Source organism: Globicephala melas, chromosome 2 (genome assembly GCF_963455315.2).
Source record: "Globicephala melas chromosome 2, mGloMel1.2, whole genome shotgun sequence".
NCBI lineage: Eukaryota > Metazoa > Chordata > Mammalia > Artiodactyla > Delphinidae > Globicephala > Globicephala melas.
The window spans coordinates 89,481,839-89,506,321 of record NC_083315.2 but is presented as its reverse complement, the minus strand read 5'-3'; the positions used below and the strand labels follow the sequence as shown (position 1 = coordinate 89,506,321).

At 35.9% G+C, this 24,483-nt stretch overlaps 1 protein-coding gene across 1 annotated transcript; it reads left to right on the top strand.

Moving 5' to 3' along the window:
* The first annotated feature begins 1,207 nt into the window (after positions 1 to 1,207).
* TERB2 (telomere repeat binding bouquet formation protein 2) lies at positions 1,208 to 21,846 on the top strand. Its single transcript, XM_030842884.2, has 7 exons — positions 1,208 to 1,271; positions 1,388 to 1,469; positions 2,252 to 2,391; positions 4,629 to 4,690; positions 8,208 to 8,293; positions 16,295 to 16,383; positions 21,704 to 21,846. The coding sequence occupies exons 1-7, from the start codon at positions 1,208 to 1,210 to the stop codon at positions 21,844 to 21,846; spliced, it is 666 nt and encodes a 221-aa protein (XP_030698744.1).
* Positions 21,847 to 24,483: the final 2,637 nt, after the last annotated feature.

Sequence of the window (24,483 nt, the reverse complement as noted above, 5' to 3'; positions counted from 1 at the left end):
AGGGGACACGGGTTCGTGCCCAGGTCCGGGAAGATCCCACGTGCCGCGGAGCAGCTGGGCCCGTGAGCCATGGCTGCTGAGCCTGCGCGTCCGGAGCCTGTGCTCCGCGGCGGGAGAGGCCACAGCAGTGAGAGGCCCGCATAACGCAAAAAAAAAAAAAAAAAAAAAAAAATGACAAACTTCTGGTGAGACTAAGAAATGAAAAGAAGGCACTAACATCAGTAACTAATATCAGAAATGCAAAAGGAACCACTGCCACAGAGCCTGCAGACATTACAAAATATTATAGAAGGTTTTATGGTCAACTTTATATCAATATTTTTGAAATTTTAGATTAAGTGGACCCAACACCAGAAAAATATAGCTTATTAAAACTTATGTAAGGCGGGGGATGGGGAAACTATAAAGAAAACATAATTTGAACACTGGTGATATATGACTATATTGAAGAATTGCTATTTTTTAATTTTTTTTTTTTTTTTTTTTCCTGCACCATTCGGCATGTGGGATGTACCATGTGGGATCTTAGTTCCCGGAACAGGGATAGAAGCCCTGTCCCCTGCAGTGGAAGTGCGGAGTGTTAACCACTGGACCGCCAGGGAAGTCCAATGATTTTTTTTTTTTTTTTTTTTGTGGTACGCGGGCCTCTCACTGTTGTGGCCTCTCCCGTTGTGGAGCACAGGCTCCGGACACACAGGCTCAGCGGCCATGGCTCACAGGCCCAGCCGCTCCGCGGCATGTGGGATCTTCGCGGACCGGGGCACAGAACCCGTGTCCCCTGCATTGGCAGACGGACTCTCAACCACTGCGCCACCAGGGAAGCCCCAATGGTACTGTTTTTTAAGACGTCTTCATCTTTTAGAGATTCCAGCTGAAACATTTATAGATGAAGTGATAAAAGGAGTTTTGCTTCAAAATAATAACACAGCACAACAACTTTGTTAATACTTAGGGTTTAAATTTCACAAGCACGACTGACCTGCGTCCTCCACCGAGTCCGGGGAAGCTGAGGGTCCTCCTCACAATACGACGAGCTGGTCCGCACAGGCTGGCAGCGACGGGAACCTTCTCCGTTGCGCCTCAGGCTTTCCCCGCCCATTACTCTGAGAACCAATCATGGAGCTGGCTTCAGACGTCCGACCAATCAGTGATCTCGGCTCCTGGCCCCCCCTCCCCCCCTCGCTTGTGAGGCGTGTGAGGCGGCGCCATGTTTCAAGGGCAGCGGGCTTGGTTCTGCCGCAGCGTCAGCTGCAACCTGAGGCAGTTCTGGGGTAGGAAGCTGGGCAGAAGCGGGTGGCTGAGGTGGGGAGGGGAGCACCCCTTCCTCCCTCTGGTACCTTGGCCGCAGGACACTTGATGGACTTACCCTGTGCTCTTGCCTCCACAGTGGCCGAAGGGGGGACCATCAGTGACCCGAGGGCCGCCGATTTCTTGTTCAGCTGCGATGCCTCACACCCAGACACGCTGAGGTACCTGAAGCCCACCTGGCAGTACCTTTTGGGTCATGAGGAGCCAGGATTTGGAGATAGAAGTTGCAGTCCACTAATAAATATTGATAATAGGAAGATACTGGAAACGAGCAAGTTTTCAGTCCAATCCTAGATGTGCGGGGAGGAAGTAGGCGCGGGAATAGCTAACCTTTCTCCTCTCTTTTCTGCCGCAATGGCATGGCTTCCTACCTGGTCCTCAGATCTTTTCCCGAGTTCCAGTGGTGTGTTTCCATTTGAATCTCCCACATCCCCGTGGCGCCTTGAAGGACCCTCATATTCAACATGTTTAAACCAAATCTCCTGACTGCCTCTCATACCTGTACCAGCTGCTGTGTTCTTAAACTTAAAACCTTGGTAGTTTCTTTTGAATAATAACCCCTATCCCCATTAATCCATTAATTAATCCATGACCAAACACCATGGATTGTGCCCCTGTAAATGTTCTTTGTTCTTCCTGCCACTATCTTAGTATACAGCGTAAATTACCTCTTACCCCCAAATCACAGTAGTCTATCTGAGAGGTTGCTGTGCCTCCAATCTGTCCACCTGTGATCCGCCTTCACATTGCGGTCCGATTATGTTTACAAAACAGACGTCTGATCACCGTCCTGGCTGATCCCCTTCTCACCCCTTCACTCCCCCACCCCCAGTCTCCTGATTACCTACCAATAATTCTCTTTCTGTTCATTTATTCTGTTTTGAAATGTTGAATACATTCTTGTTCATTGCATAATTTCAAATATTTCCTTTCTTTCTCCTAGAATATATCAGAGTCTTGATTACATAGAAGATAATGCTACAGTTTTTCACGCCTGCTATCTCTCTGCAGTAGCTAATGCTGAAATAAAAAACTCGGTGGCTTTAGGTCATTTTATTCTTCCTCCTGAATGCCTTCAAAAAGGTTAGCAAAGATCTTTCATCTAATCTCTGTTAGACTGCCAAATCCAGCTATGTCACCCAACTTTACTGATCTTTGTTCTCAGAGATTTTTGTGTTTTGTATCATTTAATATAAATAGAAAAGCATATACTTTGGATCAGATTGCCTTGGGTGTGCATCCTCGCTTTGTTTATCATTCATTCACACGTTCACTGAGCTCTTATTGAGCTCTTATTGTGTGCCACGTTTCAACCAAGGTGCTGGGGATTCAGTGGTGAGTAAGATACAGATCTTGTCCTCACAGTGTTCACTGGCTAGGATCCAACACTTACTAATTTTGTCACCTCCCGAGTTGTTTTGAGGATAAAATGAGATAATATATTAAGTAGTCTGACCTGTGAGTATATAATAAATGTTCGTTGCTAGTTCTGAATCTCACCATTATTTTTCTGGATGTTTTTCCTGATATTTCAAGATTCAGTGTGATAATAAACCCATATATTTATATTGTTCTTTATATTATTGAAAGTACTTTCACATTAATTATTTCAGCAACCCTATCAAGTAAAGGGCAAGTGAATAAATTGCTTCTGAGATTGGTCCTTTTAGTTTTCCCTGCTTGGAACCCCCTTTCTTATCCTGTTCTGTCCAAATCCTACCTATCTTTTATGGACTAACTTTAAATATCCCATTTTTGTAAGTCTTGCATTATTGTCCAATTCTTGATGTGTTTTTCGATGTGTATTTGTCCATCCCTAGAAAGACAGACTGAAAGTAGTAAAAATTCCCAGTGAGCAGAGTATTTAAAAAAAAACAAAAAAACTTGAAAAATGTTTCTATAGAAGAGCTTTGGAAACCCCAAAGATTGGGTTCCTTCTATAGTTGATGTCCTGGTGAGACCTAGTTATAATTTATAAAAATAAATTGTTCTAAGTGGTTATGCAAATAAATTAATGACTGGATAGGAGAATTGATTTACTCAAAAACTGCAAATCAGAGAATACCCACCTTCAGGGAACTTATATTGTGGAATGACTATCTGATCTAATTTTAAATTATCACTCCTATTAAGTCTTTGTGTTTAGCATCTTACATTAAAATGCATTCAATTTTTTTAAAAAAATTGTTTTAAATGAAAACATGATCCTTTTTAAAAATGAAAAGTATGCATTATTATTCACCTAGACCAGGATTGTCTAGTAGAAGTGTGAGAGGCAAACAAGTGTAAGCCACACACTAATTTAAAATTTTCTAATACCCACATTAAAACTAATAAGAGATGAAGTTAATTTTAAGAAATATTTTATTTAACCTAATGTATCTAAAATATTATCATTTCAATATATAATCAATATAAAAATTATTGATAAATTTTACATTCTTTTTTGATACTGGATTTGAAATCCATTGTTTATTTTAAACTTACAGCACGTCTCGTTTTGGACTAGCCACACATCTCAATATGTATCTAGTCTAGTGGCTGCTATATTGGACAGCTTAGGTCTAGAGGAATGTTAACTTTTTGTCCTTGAGTGGTATACTGTGGAAACTTTTGAGATCATTGATTTAAGATAATTTCATAGTCCTTTGACATGCTGAGCATTGTAGAATTCCTGTACTACCACGCCCACTAGACATGTTGTTCATCCAACCTCTTTTTTAACAAAGTAAATTCTTGAAGCACTCTACAGATTCAGGAATTTTATGCCTTTTATTTATTTATTTATTTTTTGCTGTACGCGGGCCTCTCACTGTTGTGGCCTCTCCCGTTGCGGAGCACAGGCTCCAGACGCGCAGGCTCAGCAGCCATGGAATGGGCCCAGCCACTCCGCGGCATGTGGGATCTTCCCGGACCGGGGCACGAACCCGTGTCCCCTGCATCGGCAGGCAGACTCTCAACCACTGCGCCACCAGGGAAGCCCTATGCCTTTTATTTTGACTAGACAGTTGTCTTCTTTATAATGCTTGGCCTAAAGACACTGACATCAGATGAAGATATGTATTACAGCCAAGAAAGTTTACAACAATGATTCTCATAATGCACTGGAGTGATCTGGAGAGTTTGTTAGAAATGCAATTCCCCAGCTTCTCCTCAATGATCTGGCTCAATAAGAATCTGCATTTTAAACAAGTATCTTAGGTACTTTTGATGCAAGTGGAATAATACTGACTTAGAAATTTGAAACCTAAACAAAATTCAGAAAATTCTACAAAGTTACTTTTTAAAAAACAGTATTGGATTTGTTTTTCTTACTACAGAAATAAGAAGAAAAATTGGTAGTTTTATTTGGGAACAAGACCAACATTCTCTGATAGAAAAGGTAAGAGTAAATTAAGGTGCTCGATTAGAATCTACAGTTTCAAAAAATTTTGAAAGCAATGTAATCTTAAAAATGCTTACTTGTGATATGTTAGCACCAATGACCCAGAGTAAGGAACTTAAAGGACATGCTTTTATTGAACATATCTAGTTTGACATTATTTTTACACTAGTACCTTAGTAAAATTGAGATTTTTTTGTATGAATAAAATTATTCACGTAAAAACTTGAAAATTTGAAAAAACTTGGAAATCTCAGTAATATTAAGGGAGTAATAGGTACACAGTATTTACCAGTTCTTTACTGCCAGTGTAGATGCTATTTGATTAATTCCTGTGTCGTACCATTTGTTAAATGTTATGAATAATACCCCTTAATAAATGTGTGCAATACTGAAAGTTTTTTAGCTTTTGCCATCCTGCCTCAAATTTGCCTGTGCTTGTGACTTATTTCAGAATCTTTATGCAAAGCCAAATTTGGGATAATTTGAGCATCAAAAAGAATAATGGATTATATACATTAATTTTTTTTAAATATAAATTTATTTATTTTTGGCTGCATTGGGTCTTTGTTGATGCTCACGGGCTTTCTATAGTTGCAGCGAGCGGGGGCTACTCTTCGTTGTGGTGGGTGGGCTTCTCATTGCGGTGGCTTCTCTTGTTGCGGAGCACGGGCTCTAGGCGCGCGGGCTTCAATAGTTGTGGCACGCAGGCTCAGTAGTTGTGGCTTCCGGGCTCTAGAGTGCAGACTCAGTAGTTGTGGCACATAGGCTTAGTTGCTCCGCGGCATGTGGGATATTCCCAGACCAGGGCTCGAACCCGTGTCCCCTGCATTGGCAGGTGGATTCTTAACCACTGCACCACCAGGGAAGCCCATACATTAAATTTTTTTAAAAATCCGTGATTCCATAGTGATACTCCAAAAGCATAAAGAAAGAAAAAAGGAAGAACAGAGGAAGGAAAGGAGGAACAAAGGTGGAAAAGGAAGAAGGAAGGAAGCAAGGAAGGAAGGAAGGAAAGGGTGGGATAAGGGAAAATTTCCTTTCAGAATAAAAGGTAATAAACGAAGAAAGGATGATAGAATAGAAAATTCGCACTGTACCACCCCCAGTAAAATAATTGGTTTAGGCAAGTGTCATTAATGGGTGTTAAAATCATGATCTAAAATGATCACTTCATTGATGATTACTTATTAATTACAAAGGCAAGCAATGCTTGTACCTTTACAATGGAGGGACCTGGCAGACGCCACCATAACCAACTGATAAAATTTAGCATCACCAATATTGGAACAACCTCTTGTTATGTTCAGCTCGATGTGATATAATAAAAAGTACACAATATAGGGAATTCTCTGGGGATCCAGTGGTTAAGACTCGGCACTTTCACTGCCATGGCCCCGGTTCGAATCCTGGTCAGGGAAATAAGATCTCGCCCACCTCATGGTGCCAAAAAAAGAAAAGTACACAATATTATCTTGTAGTGTTCTTGTTCAAAATTGTGAATCTAATCATGAGTAAATACTCAGATAATTCCAGATTATGGAACATGTCACAAAGCAACTAACTGGCTTAGACTCTTTAAAACGATGTCATAAAAAAACAAAAAAAAACAGGGCAGACTGTTCTAGATTGAGACATAAGAACCAAATGTGATGTATGAACCTTGAATGGATTGTGGATTTTTTAATTTAAAAAAATGTAAAAAAGAAATTTTGAGGACAGTCGGAAAAATTTAAATATGCAATGTATATATTAGGTGATATTGAGTTAATGTTAATTTTCTTAATTATGATAGTGGTATTAAAATGATAAAATAATGTTGTTGTTTTTTTAGAAAATGCATGCTAAAGATTGAGTGAAATGTCATAATATCTGCAAATATTTTCAAATGGTCCAGCAAAAATAAAAAATGAGAGAGAGAGGGCATGCAGGGTGGCAAAAATGTTAACACTTTGTGAATCTGGGCAAAAGGTATATAGTACTTATTGTATTATTCTTTAACTTTTCAGTAAGCTTGAATTTTTTCAAAATAAAAAGAGAGAAAATCTCTATGTCTAAAGCCCAGCAATTAATTTATGCATTTTGTATTCCTTTCATTAACTTGTTATTTCTTCCCAAAGCGTCATCATCTGAAAATAATAGCTCTTTTAGTATCATTGGCTATGTTGTACTAAGGATCAAATATCTAATCCTTGACTTGTCAGAGTGTTTCCAGGGACATGAGTGGTGGTAGAATGGTTATTACTTGATAATAATTATTGAGTATACCGAAAGGCCCTTAAAGTTCGTTAATTTAATCATTCTGTTTTAGAAATGAGAAAACTGAGGTAAGAAGGTAAAGACCTGACTTAGTTCACATAACCAGATGTTAGCAAAGTGGAACCAGATTTTATCAGCTCCAATCCAATCTAATGTTTCTTTCTACTAAAAAATTAGTAGCACATGCCTGTACTGACTGTTGACTCTAGAAATTGTATGATTATACGATAAAGGATTTTGTTCTTTCAAATATTGATTGATGTTGAGTATTATCCAATTATAATAATGTAACCATGGAATATGTAAGTAGAAGGTACTTCATCCAATGGCAATAATAAGGGTAAATCTGGGGACTTCCCTGGTGGTCCAGTGGTTAAGAATCCGCCTTCCAATACAGGGTATGTGGGTTCAGTCCCTGGTCAGGTAACTAAGATCCCACGTGCCATGGGCAACTAAGCTCTAGAGCCCACGTGCCACAGCTAGAGAGAAGCTACAGACAAGCCTTCACACTGCAACCAAGACCTGATGCAGCCAAATAAAGAAATAAATATTTTTTATAAAGGGTAAACCTGGAAGGTAATTTGGGGAACATTATTATTGTTTGGAGTGGATTTGTGACCCAAATATAGAAATTTCCTAATGGCATATTAAGTAAACATATTATGTGATAGGTACCAGTATCTGAGGTCAGTCACTTTCACATAATCTTTTGGAAAAGCTTAATATACATTTAGTTCTTTTGTAACTTCATAGCTAAATACTCCACTTTAATTTTTAAGGGGAAACTTAATTTGTTCAGCTTACTTCATATTTTTGATTTGTAGCTCACAGGAAGCCTAGGAGTTTTCAAGTCAAGGATTTTAAGAAAGTTTAAATTAATAATACTTTTTTTGGTTTCCTTATTTTTTTAAACTAAAAAGTAATATGACCACATTAGGGAAAATTTCAAAAAATCAAAAAGAGAATAAAATCAGTCAGTTTTACTATCTAATACAAACACAGCTGATATTTTAAAAATCCTGGTCTTCTTTCTTTACGTATCTCTAAAAATATATAATATAATTCTGTGTGTGTATGTGTGTGTGTACAAAATTTTGTGAGTTTTTCCCACCAAACTAGATGGGATGGACCTGAGTGTATAAATATTTTTGTGACTCTTGATATATATTGCCAATTTTTTTCTTTACTTTTTTAAAAAAATTATTGATTGCATCATTGGTGTGCTGATTTTTTTAAATGTGATTTCTTTTGCTCTCAGCATGATGAAGTAACACCAAATGAAATAAAGTCCCTTAGGGAAAGCAGTGTACTAGCAACGGATCACAAAAAAGAATTATCTAAAAGGTACTGAATTTGTATACTTCACTGATATTCAATTAAGTATAGACACCTTTGAACACTGTGTGTTTATCTCATTTAATTTTCACAGTCGTCTTATGAGATTGATATCATTGTCACCATTGCCATTTTACAGAAAAAGAGATCAAGTATATATAGATTAAGTAATTTGCCCAAAGTCATACAAACTTTTACTAAATGGGAAGAAGCAGGATTTGAACTGGGTCAGTCTAATTCCAGAATGCATGCATTTAACTATTATGCTAGACTATCCTTGCAGAAAATAAACAAAAATTTTATGTATATTTTGATCACTGTTACATTATTTTTAAACTATGTATTATAATAAGAAAGAAAGAAATATTAGCAGTAATTTTATTAGGATTGGGAGTTCTGGGTGATTTCCCCCTTTCCTTCCCAAATTGTTCGTAAAGTGGCTACTTTGGTTTAAGAAATTAAAATTATATCTTAAAAGACAAACAGACATGGACTTGCCATCGTGTTAGGTCCAATCTCTGAGAGGCCCCCTTGTTTCAGACTTACTCATTATCTAGTCCTAATTCTGTATTTTCCAGTTCAGTGGTTTTCATATGTTCATAGGGAGCATTAACTATATGAAAGTCTGGTATTTAGCTGCTGAAATAAAAATGATCTTTCTTCAATATAAGAATTAATGAGTTTAATTTATATAGTTTTTTTAATTTTAAGTTTTTTCCCATAATTTTTTATACCTTTTGTACCTCCTGTTTTTCTTTAATTTGAAATAAGTTATTATCTGATTTAACATAAAGTTTTATATTTAATTATTTTAAGTTTAGTAAACTATTGCTTCATGGTCCTATGACTTCTAGATAATCCACCGCTTGGGTTTGAGTATCCATATTCTAGGTCTTTGGGATCTCTATGTATAGCACTCCTTTGAACTTGTTATGGTTTCTGAGATAAGAAGCTGGTAAGGAGAGGAAGAAAAATGAAATAGAAGTAGAAGAAAATGGTTATCCTAAGTGACCTTGTAAGAGAAGAATGGGAAATAGAAATTAAAAAGTAAAGTAACTCCCAGTGATTCACTTGACTTGGAAAGACATCAGATATATATGGTTTTTTTTTTTTTTTCAAGAAATGGTTGTCCTGGGACTTTCCTGGAGGTCCAGGGGTTAAGACTCCACTCCCAATGCATGGGGCCCATGTTTGATCCCTGGTCAGGGAACTAGATCCTGCATGCTGCAACTAAGAGCCTGAATGCTGCAACTAAAATATCCCACATGCCACAACTAAAGATCCCGAGTGCCGCAACTAAGACCTGGCACAAGCAAATAAATTTTTTAAAAAAAGAATTAAAAAAAAAAAAGAAAAAAGAAATGGTTGTCCTGCAAAATGCAGAAGCATAAGGAAAAGATTGATAATATGACTACCAAAAATATTTTAAACTTGCACATGGAAATAAAAATACCATAAACCAAGACAAAAGAAAAATATACACTTGAAAAAGTATTTGACAAAGGCTATTTTCCTTAATATACAAAGAGGGCTTACAAATCTGGGGAAAATATGTCCAGTATTTTCCAATAACAACAACAAAAATAGACAAAGTAGGTGTCTAGTTAGAGCCTTTTTCTTTGTAGAACCACCAGAGGGTGCAGTGCAAACATAGATAAAATACACTTTGTCCCTACTCGAAGTTTATTTTTTTGGCATCCTACTAGTGATAGTGAACACTAAGTGGTGAGCTAGTTTTTGAACACTTGCCAAATATAAGACATTTGTGAACTAAGCAGTTCACAGTATTTCATTTGATGCTCACAACCTTATAAGATAGTTAAATAGCATTAGCCTCATTTCACAATTGAGGAAACAGGTTCAGAGAGCTAAATAATTCACCCAATATTATTTAAGTAGTCAACATAATTTGATACCGACTCTAGCTGATCCAGAGTCCAAACTCTTAATCACTATGCTGTTTTCCTTTCCCAGTAAGTTCCCAGATCTTCTGAAAATGGCATGAATTTTTGCTTATTTTTCTTGTTCTTAATTATTTTATTATAAATATAAAGCATGTAATTTGTCAAGATGGAAAATGCTAAAAAAAGAAAAACTACTAAAAAAGAAAAGAATAAAGAAAATTTAAATTATAAGCAAACCCACCACTCAGATAACCACCATCAACATTAGTACATTTCTTGCTAGCTTTTTATAGACATACACATTAAGCAGAGTTGAGGTCAGACTGCAGATATAGTCTGTCTCTTGATTTTCCATTTAATATTCTATGGGCAGTTCCCCATTCTGAAAAACCTTATTTAATATTATGATTTGTAATGGCTGTATATGGCATTTAATCTTATTGTCTGTTTAACCACCTTCCTTTAATTTTTTTTTAAAAATTACAATTTGTTGCTCTTGTGGCACCTTCATGAACATCTTTTTAAAAATAAATCTTTCTCTACTTTTTAGATTTTTTTTTTCTTTTGGCTGTGGCATGTAGCTTGTGGGATCTTAATTCCCCAACCAGGGATAGAACCCGGGCCCTTGGCAGTGAAAGCACAGAGTCCTAACCACTCGACCACCAGGGAATTCCCTTGATAATTTTCTTAATGTAAATTCTCAGATGTGGAATTTACGGTATTAATGAGGTATAAGTGTTTTTAAAGGCCATGATGCCTATTGTCAGTTGCTTCCCTCAAAAGTACAAATTTAAAACTGCCACCAGTGTTGGTCTCACCACATCCTCATCAGTATATTGAGTATTAATAAGAAGGCTTGTGCTAATTTAATAGATGAAAAATAGCATCTTGTTTTTTGTGGGATTTTTTTGCAGTACGCGGGCCTCTCACTGCTGTGGCCTCTCCCGTTGTGGAGCACAAGCTCCGGATGCGCAGGCTCAGCGACCATGGCTCACGGGCCCAGCCGCTCTGCGGCATGTGGGATCTTCCCGGACCAGGGCATGAACCCGTGTCCCCTGCATCGGCAGGCGGACTCTCAACCACTGTGCCACCAGGGAAGCCCAGCATCTTGTTTTAATTTGCATTTTTCTTTGATTACTAGTAGGTTTGAATCTTTTTGAATTTATTAGCATTTTACATTTTCTTTTCTGTGACTTGTTTTTATCCTTTCTCCATTTTCTATTGGGAGTCTTATTGCTTTTCTTATCAACTTGTCTGACATTTTTAGCTATATTATCCTTTTGCCAGTTTGTCACATTATTTCCTCAGATTGTTCTCTGGCTTATATTTTTTAGAGATACAAGCTTTGAGTTTTTACATTGTTAAACTAATCACTTTTCCTTTATTGTTTCTTCTATCGCTTTTATGTTCAGAAAAGTCCTTTCCCATTCAGGTATCAAATTGGTTTTTAATTCTGCAGATAGTTATTTTGATGTATGGTAATAGGTGAAGATCGAAGTTTATTTTTGTCTTACAAATAAGAATTTTCCACCAGTTTTTTAAGAATAAATCTATCTCCAACTGATGTGATTTCCATTCTCATATGTTGTGTTTAATGTCTGGAGATCTGTTTTTAGACTATTTGTTTTATTCCATTAATCTATGGATCTATTTTGATATAAACATAATATTCTTTTAAGTTATATAACTTTATGTATTTTAATACCTGACAAGGCAAGTAAGTACCAAACTCATTACTCTCCTCTTATTTTTATTTATTTCAAATGATACTGTTTATATGTGGAATCTAAAAAAATGATACAAATGAACTTATATGCAAAACATAAACAGACCCACAGACATAGAAAGCAAACTTATGGTTACCAAAGGGGAAAGGTGGGGGGAGGGATAAATTAGGAGCATGGGATTAACATACACACTCTACTCTATATAAAACAGATCGTCAACAAGGACCTACTGTATAGCACAGGGAATTTTTTTTTAACATCTTTATTGGAGTATAATTGCTTTACAATGGTGTGTTAGTTTCTGCTTTATAACAAAGTAAATCAATTATACATATACATATATCCCCATATCTCTTCCCTCTTGCATCTCCCTCCCTCCCACCCTCCCTATCCCACCCCTCTAGGTGGTCACAAAGCACCAAGCTGATCTCCCTGTGCTATGCGGCTGCTTCTCACTAGCTAGCTGTTTTACATTTGGTAGTGTATATATGTCCATGCCACTCTCTCACTTTGTCCCAGCTTACCCTTCCCCCTCCCCATGTCCTCAAGTCCATCCTCTAGTAGGTCTGCGTCTTTATTCCCATCTTGCCCCTAGGTTCTTCATGACCTTTTTTTTTTTTTTTAGATTCCATATATATGTGTTAGCACATGGTATTTGTTTTTCTCTTTCTGACTTCACTCTGTATGACAGACTCTAGGTCCATCCACCTCACTACAGATAACTTCGTTTCTTTTTATGGCTGAATAATGTTCCATTGTATATATGTGCCACATCTTCTTCATCCATTCATCTGTTGATGGACACTTAGGTTGCCTCCATGTCCTGGCTATTGTAAATAGAGCTGCAATGAACATTGTGGTACATGACTCTTTTTGAATTATGGTTTTCTCAGGGTATATGCCCAGAGTGGGATTGCTGGGTCGTATGGTAGTTCTATTTTTAGTTTTTTAAGGAACCTCCATACTGTTCTCCATAGTGGCTGTATCAATTTACATTCCCACCAACAGTGCAAGAGGGTCCCCTTTTCTCCACACCCTCTCCAGCATTTATTGTTTGTAGATTTTTTGATGATGGCCATTCTGACCAGTGTGATACTCTCCTTTTAAAAATCTCTTCCTTAGTTCTTCATGCCTACTTATTATTTTTCTACTTTCAAATTTTAATTATTTTTTAGGAAGTATATTCATATGGTTCAAAATCCAAGATACACAAAAGGGGAAACTATGAAATATACTGGCTCCTAGATAGCCAGTTTCCCTCTCAGAGGCAACCCCAATGTTATCAGTTTCTTATATATGCATATACTACTTCACAAATAGTAGTATTCTATAAACATTGTTCAGCACCTTGCCTTTTTTCTCTTAATAATTTACCTTGGAGATCATTCCATATTACTACATAAAGAGCTTTTTCATTTTTGTGCTGTGTACTATTTTATTGTATGGATTTACCATAATTTATTTAACTAGTCTCCTATTTTACTGGACTTTCAGGTAATTTCTAAGTTGCTGTTAAAAACAGTGCTTCAGTGATTGATCATGTAATGTCATTTTGCATGTGTGCGAGTGTCTTTAGGGTAATTCTTAGAAGGGGAATTGCTAGGTCAAAAGGCATATACATTTTGTATCCTTGATACAATCATTGTCAAATTGCCCTCCATAGAGGTTAAACCAGTTTACATTCCTATTGTTTGTGTATTTAAGTACCTTTTCCAGGCTAGGGTAACCAGCCATCCAGGTTTGCTTGGGACTGTCCTGGTTTTAGCACTGAAAAGCCCATGTCCTGAGAAACCCCTCAATCTAGGGTAAACTGGGATGGTTAGTCACCATTCTTTCTTCTATACTTTCTCCAACACAGTGTGCTAACATATGTTTAGGTCTTTCCTAATCTGATAGATATAAAGTGGTATCTTACTCTAGTTTTTTGTCTGAATTGCCATTATGAGTGAGGTTGAATGTCTTTTCATATGTTTAAGAACCATTTATAGTTCCTATTCTGTGAACTGTTTGTTCATATCCTTTGCACGTTTTTCTATTGACTTTTATTTTTTTGCAAGAACCCTTTACGTTTAGGAGAATTAATTTTTTGTGAAATAAATTACAGTTATTAGCTTATGTTTGTCTTTTGACTTTAAAAATGTTGGGTTTTGCATTCAGAAATTTTTTACTATATGTATTCATTCTTATTAATATTTTCTTTAATGGCTTTTTGAGTTTTATGTCATAATTAGGAAAGTCTTCTCTAAGATTACTATTATTTTGCTATGGTTTCTTCTTAGTGATTTCTTTATTTTTAAATTCAAATCTTTGATACGTTTGGAATATATCTTGGTGTAAGATATGAGGTGGCGATCTACCTTCTTTTTTTTTTCAGATAGTTACCTACTCTTGGCTATTGATTGAATAATTCATCTTTTTCCCCACTCTACTGAAATGCCACCTTTATCCTAGGTTAAATCCACATAAGTATCTGGGTCTCTTTCTGGACTTTATATTCGAGTCCATTAATTTGTCATGCAACAGTGCCATTCTGTTTCAGTTGTTTATAATATGATTTAATATCTAGAGCTAGTTCCTCCTCCTTACTCTTTTCCAAATTTTCTTAGTTAACTATTCTTCCTGGTTTACTTTTCCATCTGAGTTTTGGAACCAGCTTGTTCATATTAAAACAAAAACTTCTGTTGTTATTTTTAGTGACATTACAAAAAAATATAGATTAATTTAGGGAGACTTTGATGCTGAATCTTCCTATCTGAGAAAATGGTATTTTTTTCCTTACTTGTTCAAGTTTTCTTTTGTGGCCCTTAAAAAACACTTTCATATTTCCTTCATATAAATCTTATACTTCTTTTAAGATTATTCCTAGGTTTTTTTTTTCATTCTATTGTAAATTTGTTCTTGCCTCCTATTAGATCTTCTAACATGTGATTGTTCATGTGAATTTTAGAGTTATTTTTTTCTTAAACACTAAAATCCCTTCGGGATTTTATTGAGAATTATATTAAAGGTTGAGAAGAATTGATGTCTTTATAATTTTCAGTATTCCTATCCAAGACAATGCTTTTTTGTTTTTCTTTATTTTTCTTTTCTATATCTTAGTAAAGTTTCCTGATTTTTCTACAGATAGAATCAGAAACTGCTTATTATGTTATTCCTAGATTTTTATGAATTTTGTTGCTATTGTGGATTGGATCATTTCTTCCTTCATTAGTTATTGCTGACATAGAAAAGTCATTTATTTGAGGGTATTTGTCTTATATTTACCCACTTGGAATCTTTAAGATTCTAAAAATATTTCAGTTGATTCTCTTGGCTTTTCAGGGTACACGTTTATATCATTTGTTAATAATGAAACTATTTCTTCTTCCGTTTCACTATATAACTCTTCCATTTCACTAGATATCTCTTCCATTTCTTTCTCTCCCCTCCCTCATCTCTTTTTGCTTGGCCAGAAATTTTAGAGCCATGACAAATAATAGCAATGATAATGGGTATCCTTGTTTAGTCCCTGAGTTTTCTGGGAATATTGTTTTGCTTTATTTGTAGGATCTCATCCTAACTGAGCTATGGTTTCTTTTAGAAGAGTTTAGATGAACTCTAACTTTTAAACAAATTGAAAGTAAAACCTTTGTTATCACTCAGTGTAATTTTAGAATTTTTAGGAAAATAAATTTAAGGATGACTCCAATTTTTTATTAAGGTTTTTATTTTCATACAATTGTATTACCTATGGATTATATGTAGTCTAAATATAGTAAATTGTTATTTGGCAGTTAGAAAATAGGATATTTTAGTTGAAAACTGCTTAGCTCTTTAAAAATTAGAATATAATTAATTATATACTATACAACCACACTCAGAATAATTTAACTTTTTTTCTTTTTAACTCAGAAGTCACTTAGTATACCTCATGATTTTCCCAGACATCATTTTTTATTTATTTTAAAGTGTGGAAATACGAATTAATAGAGTTCCAATTATTTGAACACTGAATAATAATAAATGCTGTGATTATTTAAAATGGAGCCTTTTCTTTTAACATATTTGAGATTACATATGTATATCTGTTTTTTATCTAATTATAAAGTATTATTGCATTATTATACTTGCAAAAATATTGAGAAAAAGACCCACATCTGTATTTACTCAGTAAATATTTGTTTTAGGAAGCAGCCCAGAAAGCCAAAAATATCTGTATGGGCCCTTGTATTACTTAGAAGCACAAAGGAGTTCGTAGTTAATGTTTTCACCCAGTAAGACTGAAGTCTGATCACAGAGCAATTAGATTGCTATATATATTGCCTGGAATCATTTCTCATTTGTAAAACAAGTCCAAAAAAATATAAACATGACTTTCTATGTGTTTCTATATTTTATAGCACAGAAAAGCATTTTATAAGGACTCCAGTTGTAGAAAAGCAGATGTACTTCCCTCTTCAGAATTATCCAGTGAACAACATGGTAACAGGTAATTTAAAATAAAATTTAGAGTCAACCCAAGTAGGGAAGAAACAAGGGAATATTTTGTACAAAGTAGAGCCCCCTCTATTATACATGCTAATAGAAGACATCATTCACACGTTAAATAAATTAATCTGCAGAACTAATCCAAAGACAGGCTCCATATTTTCTGTGTTAAAATGCTGGTCTGTCCTGCCCCTAGACGTAGAGAATAGACTTGAGGACACGGGGAGGGGTAAGGGTAAGCTGAGACGAAGTAAGAGAGTGGCATGGACATATATACACTACTAAATGTAAAATAGATAGCTACTGGAAAGCAGCCACATAGCATAGGGAGATCAGCTTCGTGCTTTGTGGCCACCAAGAGAGGTGGGATAGGGAAGGTGGGAGGGAGACGCAAGAGGGAGGAGATATGGGGATATATGTATATGTATAGCTGATTCAATTTGTCATGAAGCAGAAACTAACACGCCATTGTAAAGCAATTATACTCCAATAAAGATGTTAAAAAAAAATCCTGGTCTATGGGTAAGGTGAAAACACACCCCTGTTTACATAAGACAGTCCCAATTTATGCGTGTTGTCCTGGCATTAGCGTTTACTCTTTTTTATTTTTTTAACATCTTTATCGGAGTATAATTTCTTTACAATGGTGTGTTAGTTTCTGCTTTACTCTTAAGTGTCCCAATTTGGAAGATTAATTGTATGGACAATTCTAATTATAGTTTCCTTTGAGAATCTGATGAAACATAAGTCCCTTTCCCTAAGCATACACACACACAAACATAACACACAAATTTACATGTAATTTAAAGAGGCTCACTTATGCCCAGAAGCCCTTTCATGGATCATCCAGGTGTCAATGGACTCCATATTTGGGTTTCCTAGTGCCCGACATAAAGAGAAGACAGCTAACTGAGGCTGACATTGAGAGGGTGCAAACAAGGGAACTAGTTGAAAAGTGACCATTGGGATTTGGATAGTGCTACGTGAGGTGAGATAAGGAAATAATATTTGGATAATTTGATCTGGGTAGTATTCAGCAGGGTCATTGATAATTTTAAAAATAGAGGTTTTAAAAAAATTGTTTTTAAGACACTGCAATTAAACAGTATAGGCTTTTTGACATTTCATTATAAAATCATTTGTACATTTATCATTTTCTCTTTATTTAGCAGTGTCAAAACTACCTCTTGCAGCTAGTTCACAAATTCCTAAATGTCTTCTCTCATATTACTGTTCCTTCTAACCAATTTGTCTAGACATTTGTTTTATTATTTTTTTTCTTCTGTTCATTTGATGTAAAATAGCTTTCAGAAAAGCACTTCAAAAAGAACGTTTAATGTGTAGTTTTGGGCTGAGTGTTGGAGACATCAAAGAAAACTTCTATCCAACTGTGATAGTAGAAAAGTCAGTTTTGGAACTCTTAGGAGCAATTGTTGACTCCAAAGGACAATGAACTAAGTAGAAGTACAGTTGACCTTTGGACAACATGGGTTTGAACTATGAGGGTCCACTTATAAGAGGATGTTTTTCAATAATAAATGCTACAGTTCTACATAATCCTCAGTTGGTTGAGTTTGTGGATGTAGAACTACAGATAAGAGGAACCTTGAATCCCCAGGGCTAGCTATATATTATAAGTGGATTTTCGACTACAGGGTGGGTTGGCACCCTTAACCCCAACCTTACTGGTGAGTCAACTGTACTTAAGTACTAAGACTGGGAGTAGCTGATTGCTGCCTAGATTTATCCTTACACCTACATATTCAGATAAAGTGTAGGTACCTTAAACCATGGTTGTGGTATAGTACTGGTATTGATTTTGCTTCAGGCAACTCCATCACCAGGTACTAAATATCTTTTGTTCATTTGGACTTACCAAGTGTTTGATAACATATTATAAAGATCAATGATAAATATTAAAATCAGCCACATAATAAAGACAAATGCTTAGTTTTGGACAAGTAACAATGTTGCTCTATGTTTCATTGCCATCTGACTGTTCAAAAAGACATGACAGTGTTATATAAAAGCAAACTAAAAAAGAACTGTAAAAATAATCATTAGTAGAATCTTTAAAGTATAATTTTAACCTGTGGTAAGCTGGTATTGATTTTATCAGTAGAAGTAAAATTTTTGATTTTTTTAATTTGTGCAATTGAATAATTATCTTCCTTCTTTATATTTCTAAATTAAATTTTAAAATAACACTTTCTTGGAAGAAAGCTTCATTTTTTAAAAGATAATTCAGGGACTTCTCTGGTGGTCCAGTGGTTAAGACTCCATGCCCCTTAAGACTCCATGCTTCCATTTCAGGGGGCACGGGTTTGATCCCTGGTTGGAGAACTAAGATCCTGCATGGTATGGCCAAAAAAAAAAAAAGATAATTCATTTGTCTTTAATTTTGAGGTAAAGTGACAGTCCTTCCTTTTTTGTCATGCCCATCTGCTTGTACAGGAAGAAATAACTTCTTGTTGGGAAAATCATCTTGTGTTAATTGAAAATGTTGTGAATGAGAGTTCTAATTTAGGCAGTGGTATCAATTTTTGTGACTATACCTTGACTGTCTCTTCCTCAAAATGGGTTGAGTTCAACTCAGTGAATGTTAAATCTCTTAAAATAAAACTAATTAGATGTTTGGTTTTAGAAAGTACAAGTTGGACTATACTGTAGAACAGGGTTTCTCAGTCCTGGAACTGCCAGCATTTTAGGACAGGTATTCTTTGTTGGAGAGGGCAACCCTGGCCAGTGCCCACTAGATGCCAGTAGTATCCCATCCAGAAACCTTTCCCCACCCCCGTTACCCCTAAGTTGTGACAACCAAAAATATATACAGGCATTACCAATGTCCCATAAAATATCAACGGATTTTTTTTTGGTCTGTTTTTTGTTTTTGACTGGAATTAAATCCTCTAGGTCTGATATCACTGGTTATTACCCATGATAAAAAGTTCTGATTAACAGCTACATGTGTGATTAATAAAAGGAAAAAAATTACTAATAATGATAAATATCTTGCAGGCAAAAATTTTTAAACAAAAATTCTGATAATTAAAAGTTTGGGAACTTATAGTAGATACTGTATTAATTATCTATTGCTGTGTAACAAATTGCTCCAAAACTTAGCAGTTTAAAACAATGGACACTTACTATTACATAGTTTCTGAGGGCCAGGAATCCTGGAGCATCTTAGTTGGATTCTTCTGTCTCATAATCTCTAATAAGGTTGCAGTCACGTTGTTTGCCAGGCTGCAGTTATTTCAAGGGACAGCTGGGACTGGAAAATCCATTTCAAAGCTCATGCATGTGGTTGTTGGCAGGCCTTGGATTTTTGCTGGGTTTTGGCAAAAGGCTTAGACTCCTCACCAAGTGGACTTTTCCATAGGGCTGTTCACAACATGGTAGCTTTCTTTCCTCAGAGTGTGAAATGCAAGTGGGAGAAAGAGTGTGCCCAAGACAGACAGAAGCCATGTCTTTTTTATATCCTATTCTCAGAAGTGACATATCATGACTTCTGCCAAGTGCTGCTGGTCATATAGACCAACCCAAGTACAAAGTAGGAGGAGACTACACGAATTCGTAAATACCAGGAGATAGGGATCATTCAGGGCCATCTGGGGGGGGCTGGCTACCACAGACTCATATGGAATTGTCCACCAAGAATGCCTTTCCTAAGAACTCTCTTTTCTTCTTCCCAATTCATTTGGGTTACATTTTCTAAAACATGAGCTTGCTCCTACCCGCAACAGTTGGTTTGGGAGTGAATGCCTGATCTGAGCTGGGCCAATCACAGTTCTTTGTCTGGATTTCTAGACATGGAATGCAACAAGTCATGTCATTCTTATTCAAGTGACCATAGCTCTAAGATATAAAACTTAAGAGCTATCAGCGGGCATGTTTTCTACCATGTACGGAAAGCCAGCTTGTGTCAAGAGAGGAAAATGAAACTAACATGCAGAGGAAAAAACTGGAGGTTAGTGACATGGCCATGAGAGCTGGTGCTAGTTATTTCTGACTCCCAGCAATATGTTTGTTATTTCCAACTCCCAGCAATATGTTTGCCTTCCTCATAGTTTGACTGATATGGCAATGTCCTTCCAGTAAACTCCTCTTTTGTTTAAGCTAGTTTAAATTGGGTGTATGTGAACTTCAGCCTAAAGTCCTAACTACTCCAAAACTGCTACAATAATCCATTTTTATGCATAAATGTCCTATCCTTCTTTAACTTACAGGAATATTTTTATTAATATGGTAATTATTTTAAATTTTTGTATCCTCATATATATCTTTAGAAACTTCACACAGTGTATATGTGCAATTAATTAAACATTAATATTTTTATGTGCTAGTTTATTTTACATAGAAATCTAGCTGTTAGGCAAAGACCATGAACAATATGGAGTATAGTAATTGTGCTTTAAAAGATTTTCTGAAGTAAATGGCTATGATTGAAATATCTTTAAAGATAGGAGTCTATTTTATATGATTGGCTTCATAGTTAATTTATTAACTGTGAATTTATTATCTATTATTATAAACAATCAAACTGTATAGATAACCTGGTGATAATGGTGGTGGTCTAAATTCAGTCATCCCTGAGCTCTACCAGAATTTTTTTCATACAGTATCTACTTTTAAACCAGGTTTCAACTTTAGTATAAACCACAAACATATATTACACATGAAACATTATCACTCAGATGAGCAGCTGCTATCAAGGAAATATTGCTTAAAGTCATTGAGTCCTTAAGCTCTCCCCATTCTAGGTTTTCTTTTTGATTCTCATATCTATTTCAGATTATTAATGACATCAGAATTCCTCACACCTGTAACCTTTGTTGACCAAGCAGTGATAACAATTTTCCTATTAATTTTTTAATAAAGACTGTTATCTCAGTGTTAGCAGTGCAGGAAAGTGTCGCTTGCTCTACTAGGGAAGATGAGCTAGCTGTTTGTGCTGTGAGTAGCTAGTTGGATAGGTAATTCTAAGTGATTACATTCTAAGCCAGACACATGTCCCAGTTATTTTGGTCTAGGTACTTTTATGTTCCATCCCTAACCTGTACATCACACTCTCTGTAGTCAAAGTGGCAAATCAAGAATCTGTGTTTTAAAAGGAGGTAGAAGCCTGGGGGGATAGTGGTGAAGGGGGGAGGGAGGTGTTCCCTGATAATTATCAAGTTTCATGGAGAATCTTCTCACTGGTATTTCTTCTTTTTACTTCTTTTCTAAAAACATTCTTTGGGAATCTTATCTAATAAATCAAAGACATTGAAAAGCAGATAATATGATAGAATTTCCTATATATATATTTTATTCTGTAGGTTATATATCAATTGATGCCATGAAGAAATTTCTTGGGGAGCTACATGACTTCATTCCTGGAAGTTCAGGTTATTTGGCATACCATGTTCAAAATGAAATTAACATGTCTGCTATAAAAAACGAATTGAAGAGGAAATACTAAGTTAAATATTGTCCTTCTATCTCGGCATTTATTTTCTGTAAAATATTGCCAAAAGAGTACATAATTTTAAATTCTCCTCTTTGGGACAGAGGGATGGGGAAATGGAGAAGAAAGAATTCATTCTTCCTCAAAATGTCTCTTTAGGAAATTCAGATTCATTTGGCTCTGTGTTTTGACATTTGGGCTGGACTTTTCCCCTGCTTGTAAGGTTATGTCCACAAATTCTGAGTGCACAGTTGTTATGGAGTAATTGTCAATGAAACATACTTCATAAGAAGTCTTAATTTCTCTCTCGCTCTGTCAGATATTCTTTTGGCTTTAATGTTCTATTAATTATACATATTTTTTCTAGGGTTAATGTTGTGAATGCTAAGTTTTATGATTCTGGTCATCTTATTTTGACTAAAAAATTAGAACGCGATAGTTGAGTTTTGAATTACTGTTTCGGACTTGAAAAATATGTAAGAAAGTAAAAGTAAAACATTTTAATAATTCAGACTTCATGTATGGACAGTTTCTGATAATAAATGTATCAGAAGTGATTTAATGTAAACAAGTGTTATGTCTTCTGAAATGAACCCAAAAGGCGCCATAGAATCACAGCGCTGGAAAGGACCTTAGAGAATAGTGAGTCCAGCCTGTTTGTTTTTAATGAGAAAATGAAGGCCTTGAGAAGTTGTCTTGCTTAGAGTGACTAACTGGGAGCTAAACCAGGACTGGAACACAACCCTCTTGATTTTCCAGGCCAGTGCTTCCCCACTCTCCCACATGGTATACGCTGTAGTCTATGTCAGTTATAATAGCAGATCTGCAAAGGGGACTCAGAAACAAGCAAGCATGCTTGGCTTGTCTTTTAAATAAGCTGAAATAGTGTTGAGATTTAGTGATTTCAAGAGGCAGCTTCTTATCTTTATTCATATGATCATGCTATGTAGAATCTGGTGGGTTTATTACATTTTGGAGACTTGTAAATGACATACCTGTGAAGCTATGATCTTATTAAAACTGTACTTTCTTCTGGGAAGTGCATACCAGTTGTAGAATTATCTAAAGAAAATGAAATTTTTTAGTGTTTGGATCATTTGTGTATATGTGGGCCCCGGACTTTCTCTCATGACTCAAATTCATAATACAAAATTTTAACACTAATCTCAGCATCAGCTGAGAAAGTTCTGTTTTTCCCATATGGTAACTTTTGCTTATATATCTTCATATTTGTGGTTAAATTCTTCTGAACACCTAAGTATCAATTATCTTTTTCCTGAAACGTATTAAATATTATCTCTCCTGAACACTTTATCTTAGTCACATCCAGTTGATTATGTTTCTTATGTAAAAACCAAGCCTGTCTGTGTATTTTTTTTTTTTTTTTTTTTTTTTGCGGTACGTGGGCCTCTCACTGCTGTGGCCTCTCCCGTTGTGGAGCACAGGCTCCAGACGCGCAGCCTCAGCGGCCATGGCTCACGGGCCCAGCCGCTCCGCGGCATGTGGGATCGTCCCAGATTGGGGCACGAACCTGTGTCCCTTGCATCGGCAGGCGGACTCTCAACCACTGTGCCACTAGGGAAGCCCCTGTCTGTGTATCTTGAATTGATTAAAAGGATTAAGTAAATTTACACCAAGTTATGTACTTGGGATTTCTTGGGAGTGTTCCGGTATTTTTCTGACATAGGTAGTGTGCATGTATTAACAAAGTAAATAAAAAATTACAACAAAAGTGATTCCCAAACAGAAGTGATTATATCTTTAAGTGTATATAGAAAAGGTCAGATGCAATATATATGCTTGAAATAGAACCAGAAGCAATAAAATCAGTTGCTAATATAAGCCTTTCAGGAATTAGAAGCATGTGAACAAATAAAATAGGCAAAGATAAACTGTTTTGTTAAAAATCTATTGTCTTCTTTATCCATTCATCTGTTGATGGACACTTAGGTTGCTTCCATGTCCTGGCTATTGTAAATAGAGCTGCAATGAACATTCTGGTACATGACTCTTTTTGAATTACGGTTTTCTCAGGGTATATGCCCAGTAGTGGGATTGCTGTGTTGTATGGTAGTTCTATTTTTAGTTTTTTAAGGAACATAAATGGGAAGTGAAAAGCAGTATGATTTTTTCATTGATCATTTAAACTGTTTCTTTTTATTTGCCTTTCTGTATCTGATAGATTGCCTCTGGCTCCCATTTTGTTTAAAATGCTGCCCCACACTAGAACTTTTGGTTACTTCTCTGCCCTTCTGCAATCATGTCTCCTATGATGCTTTTCACTATTAGGCATAGTTATTCCTCATACTGTTTATTTAGTGTGTAGTTCTTAGTTCATCTTATTTATTTCATCCTTCGTGATCAGATTATTTTTCTTTCTAGCTTTTGGTAGGGTTTTATGTCATTAGATAAGCTATGAGTCATTGGTAGAGTCTGCTACTAACTTCTGAATGTCTGTTTGTTACCCTTTCTTCCATGATGACAGAACCCCTAATTTCTATCTGGGCACATGCTACCTAGAATAAAGATGATATTCTCAGTTTTACTTGAAATTAAGTATAGCTGTGTAACAATGTTTTGGTCAATGGATGCACAGTAGAAATGGCTTCTGGGAACTTTCTTTTTTTTTTCCACGCTGCGTGGCTTGTAGGA

Bases quoted from the DNA above. Each gene is read 5' to 3' on its own strand.
- TERB2 (XM_030842884.2), top strand. From the start codon at position 1,208: ATGTTTCAAGGGCAGCGGGCTTGGTTCTGCCGCAGCGTCAGCTGCAAC. The intron at 1,272-1,387 runs GTAGGAAGCTGG...TTGCCTCCACAG, and splicing joins CAACCTGAGGCAGTTCTGGG to TGGCCGAAGGGGGGACCATC. The intron at 16,384-21,703 runs GTAATTTAAAAT...TTTATTCTGTAG, and splicing joins AGTGAACAACATGGTAACAG to GTTATATATCAATTGATGCC.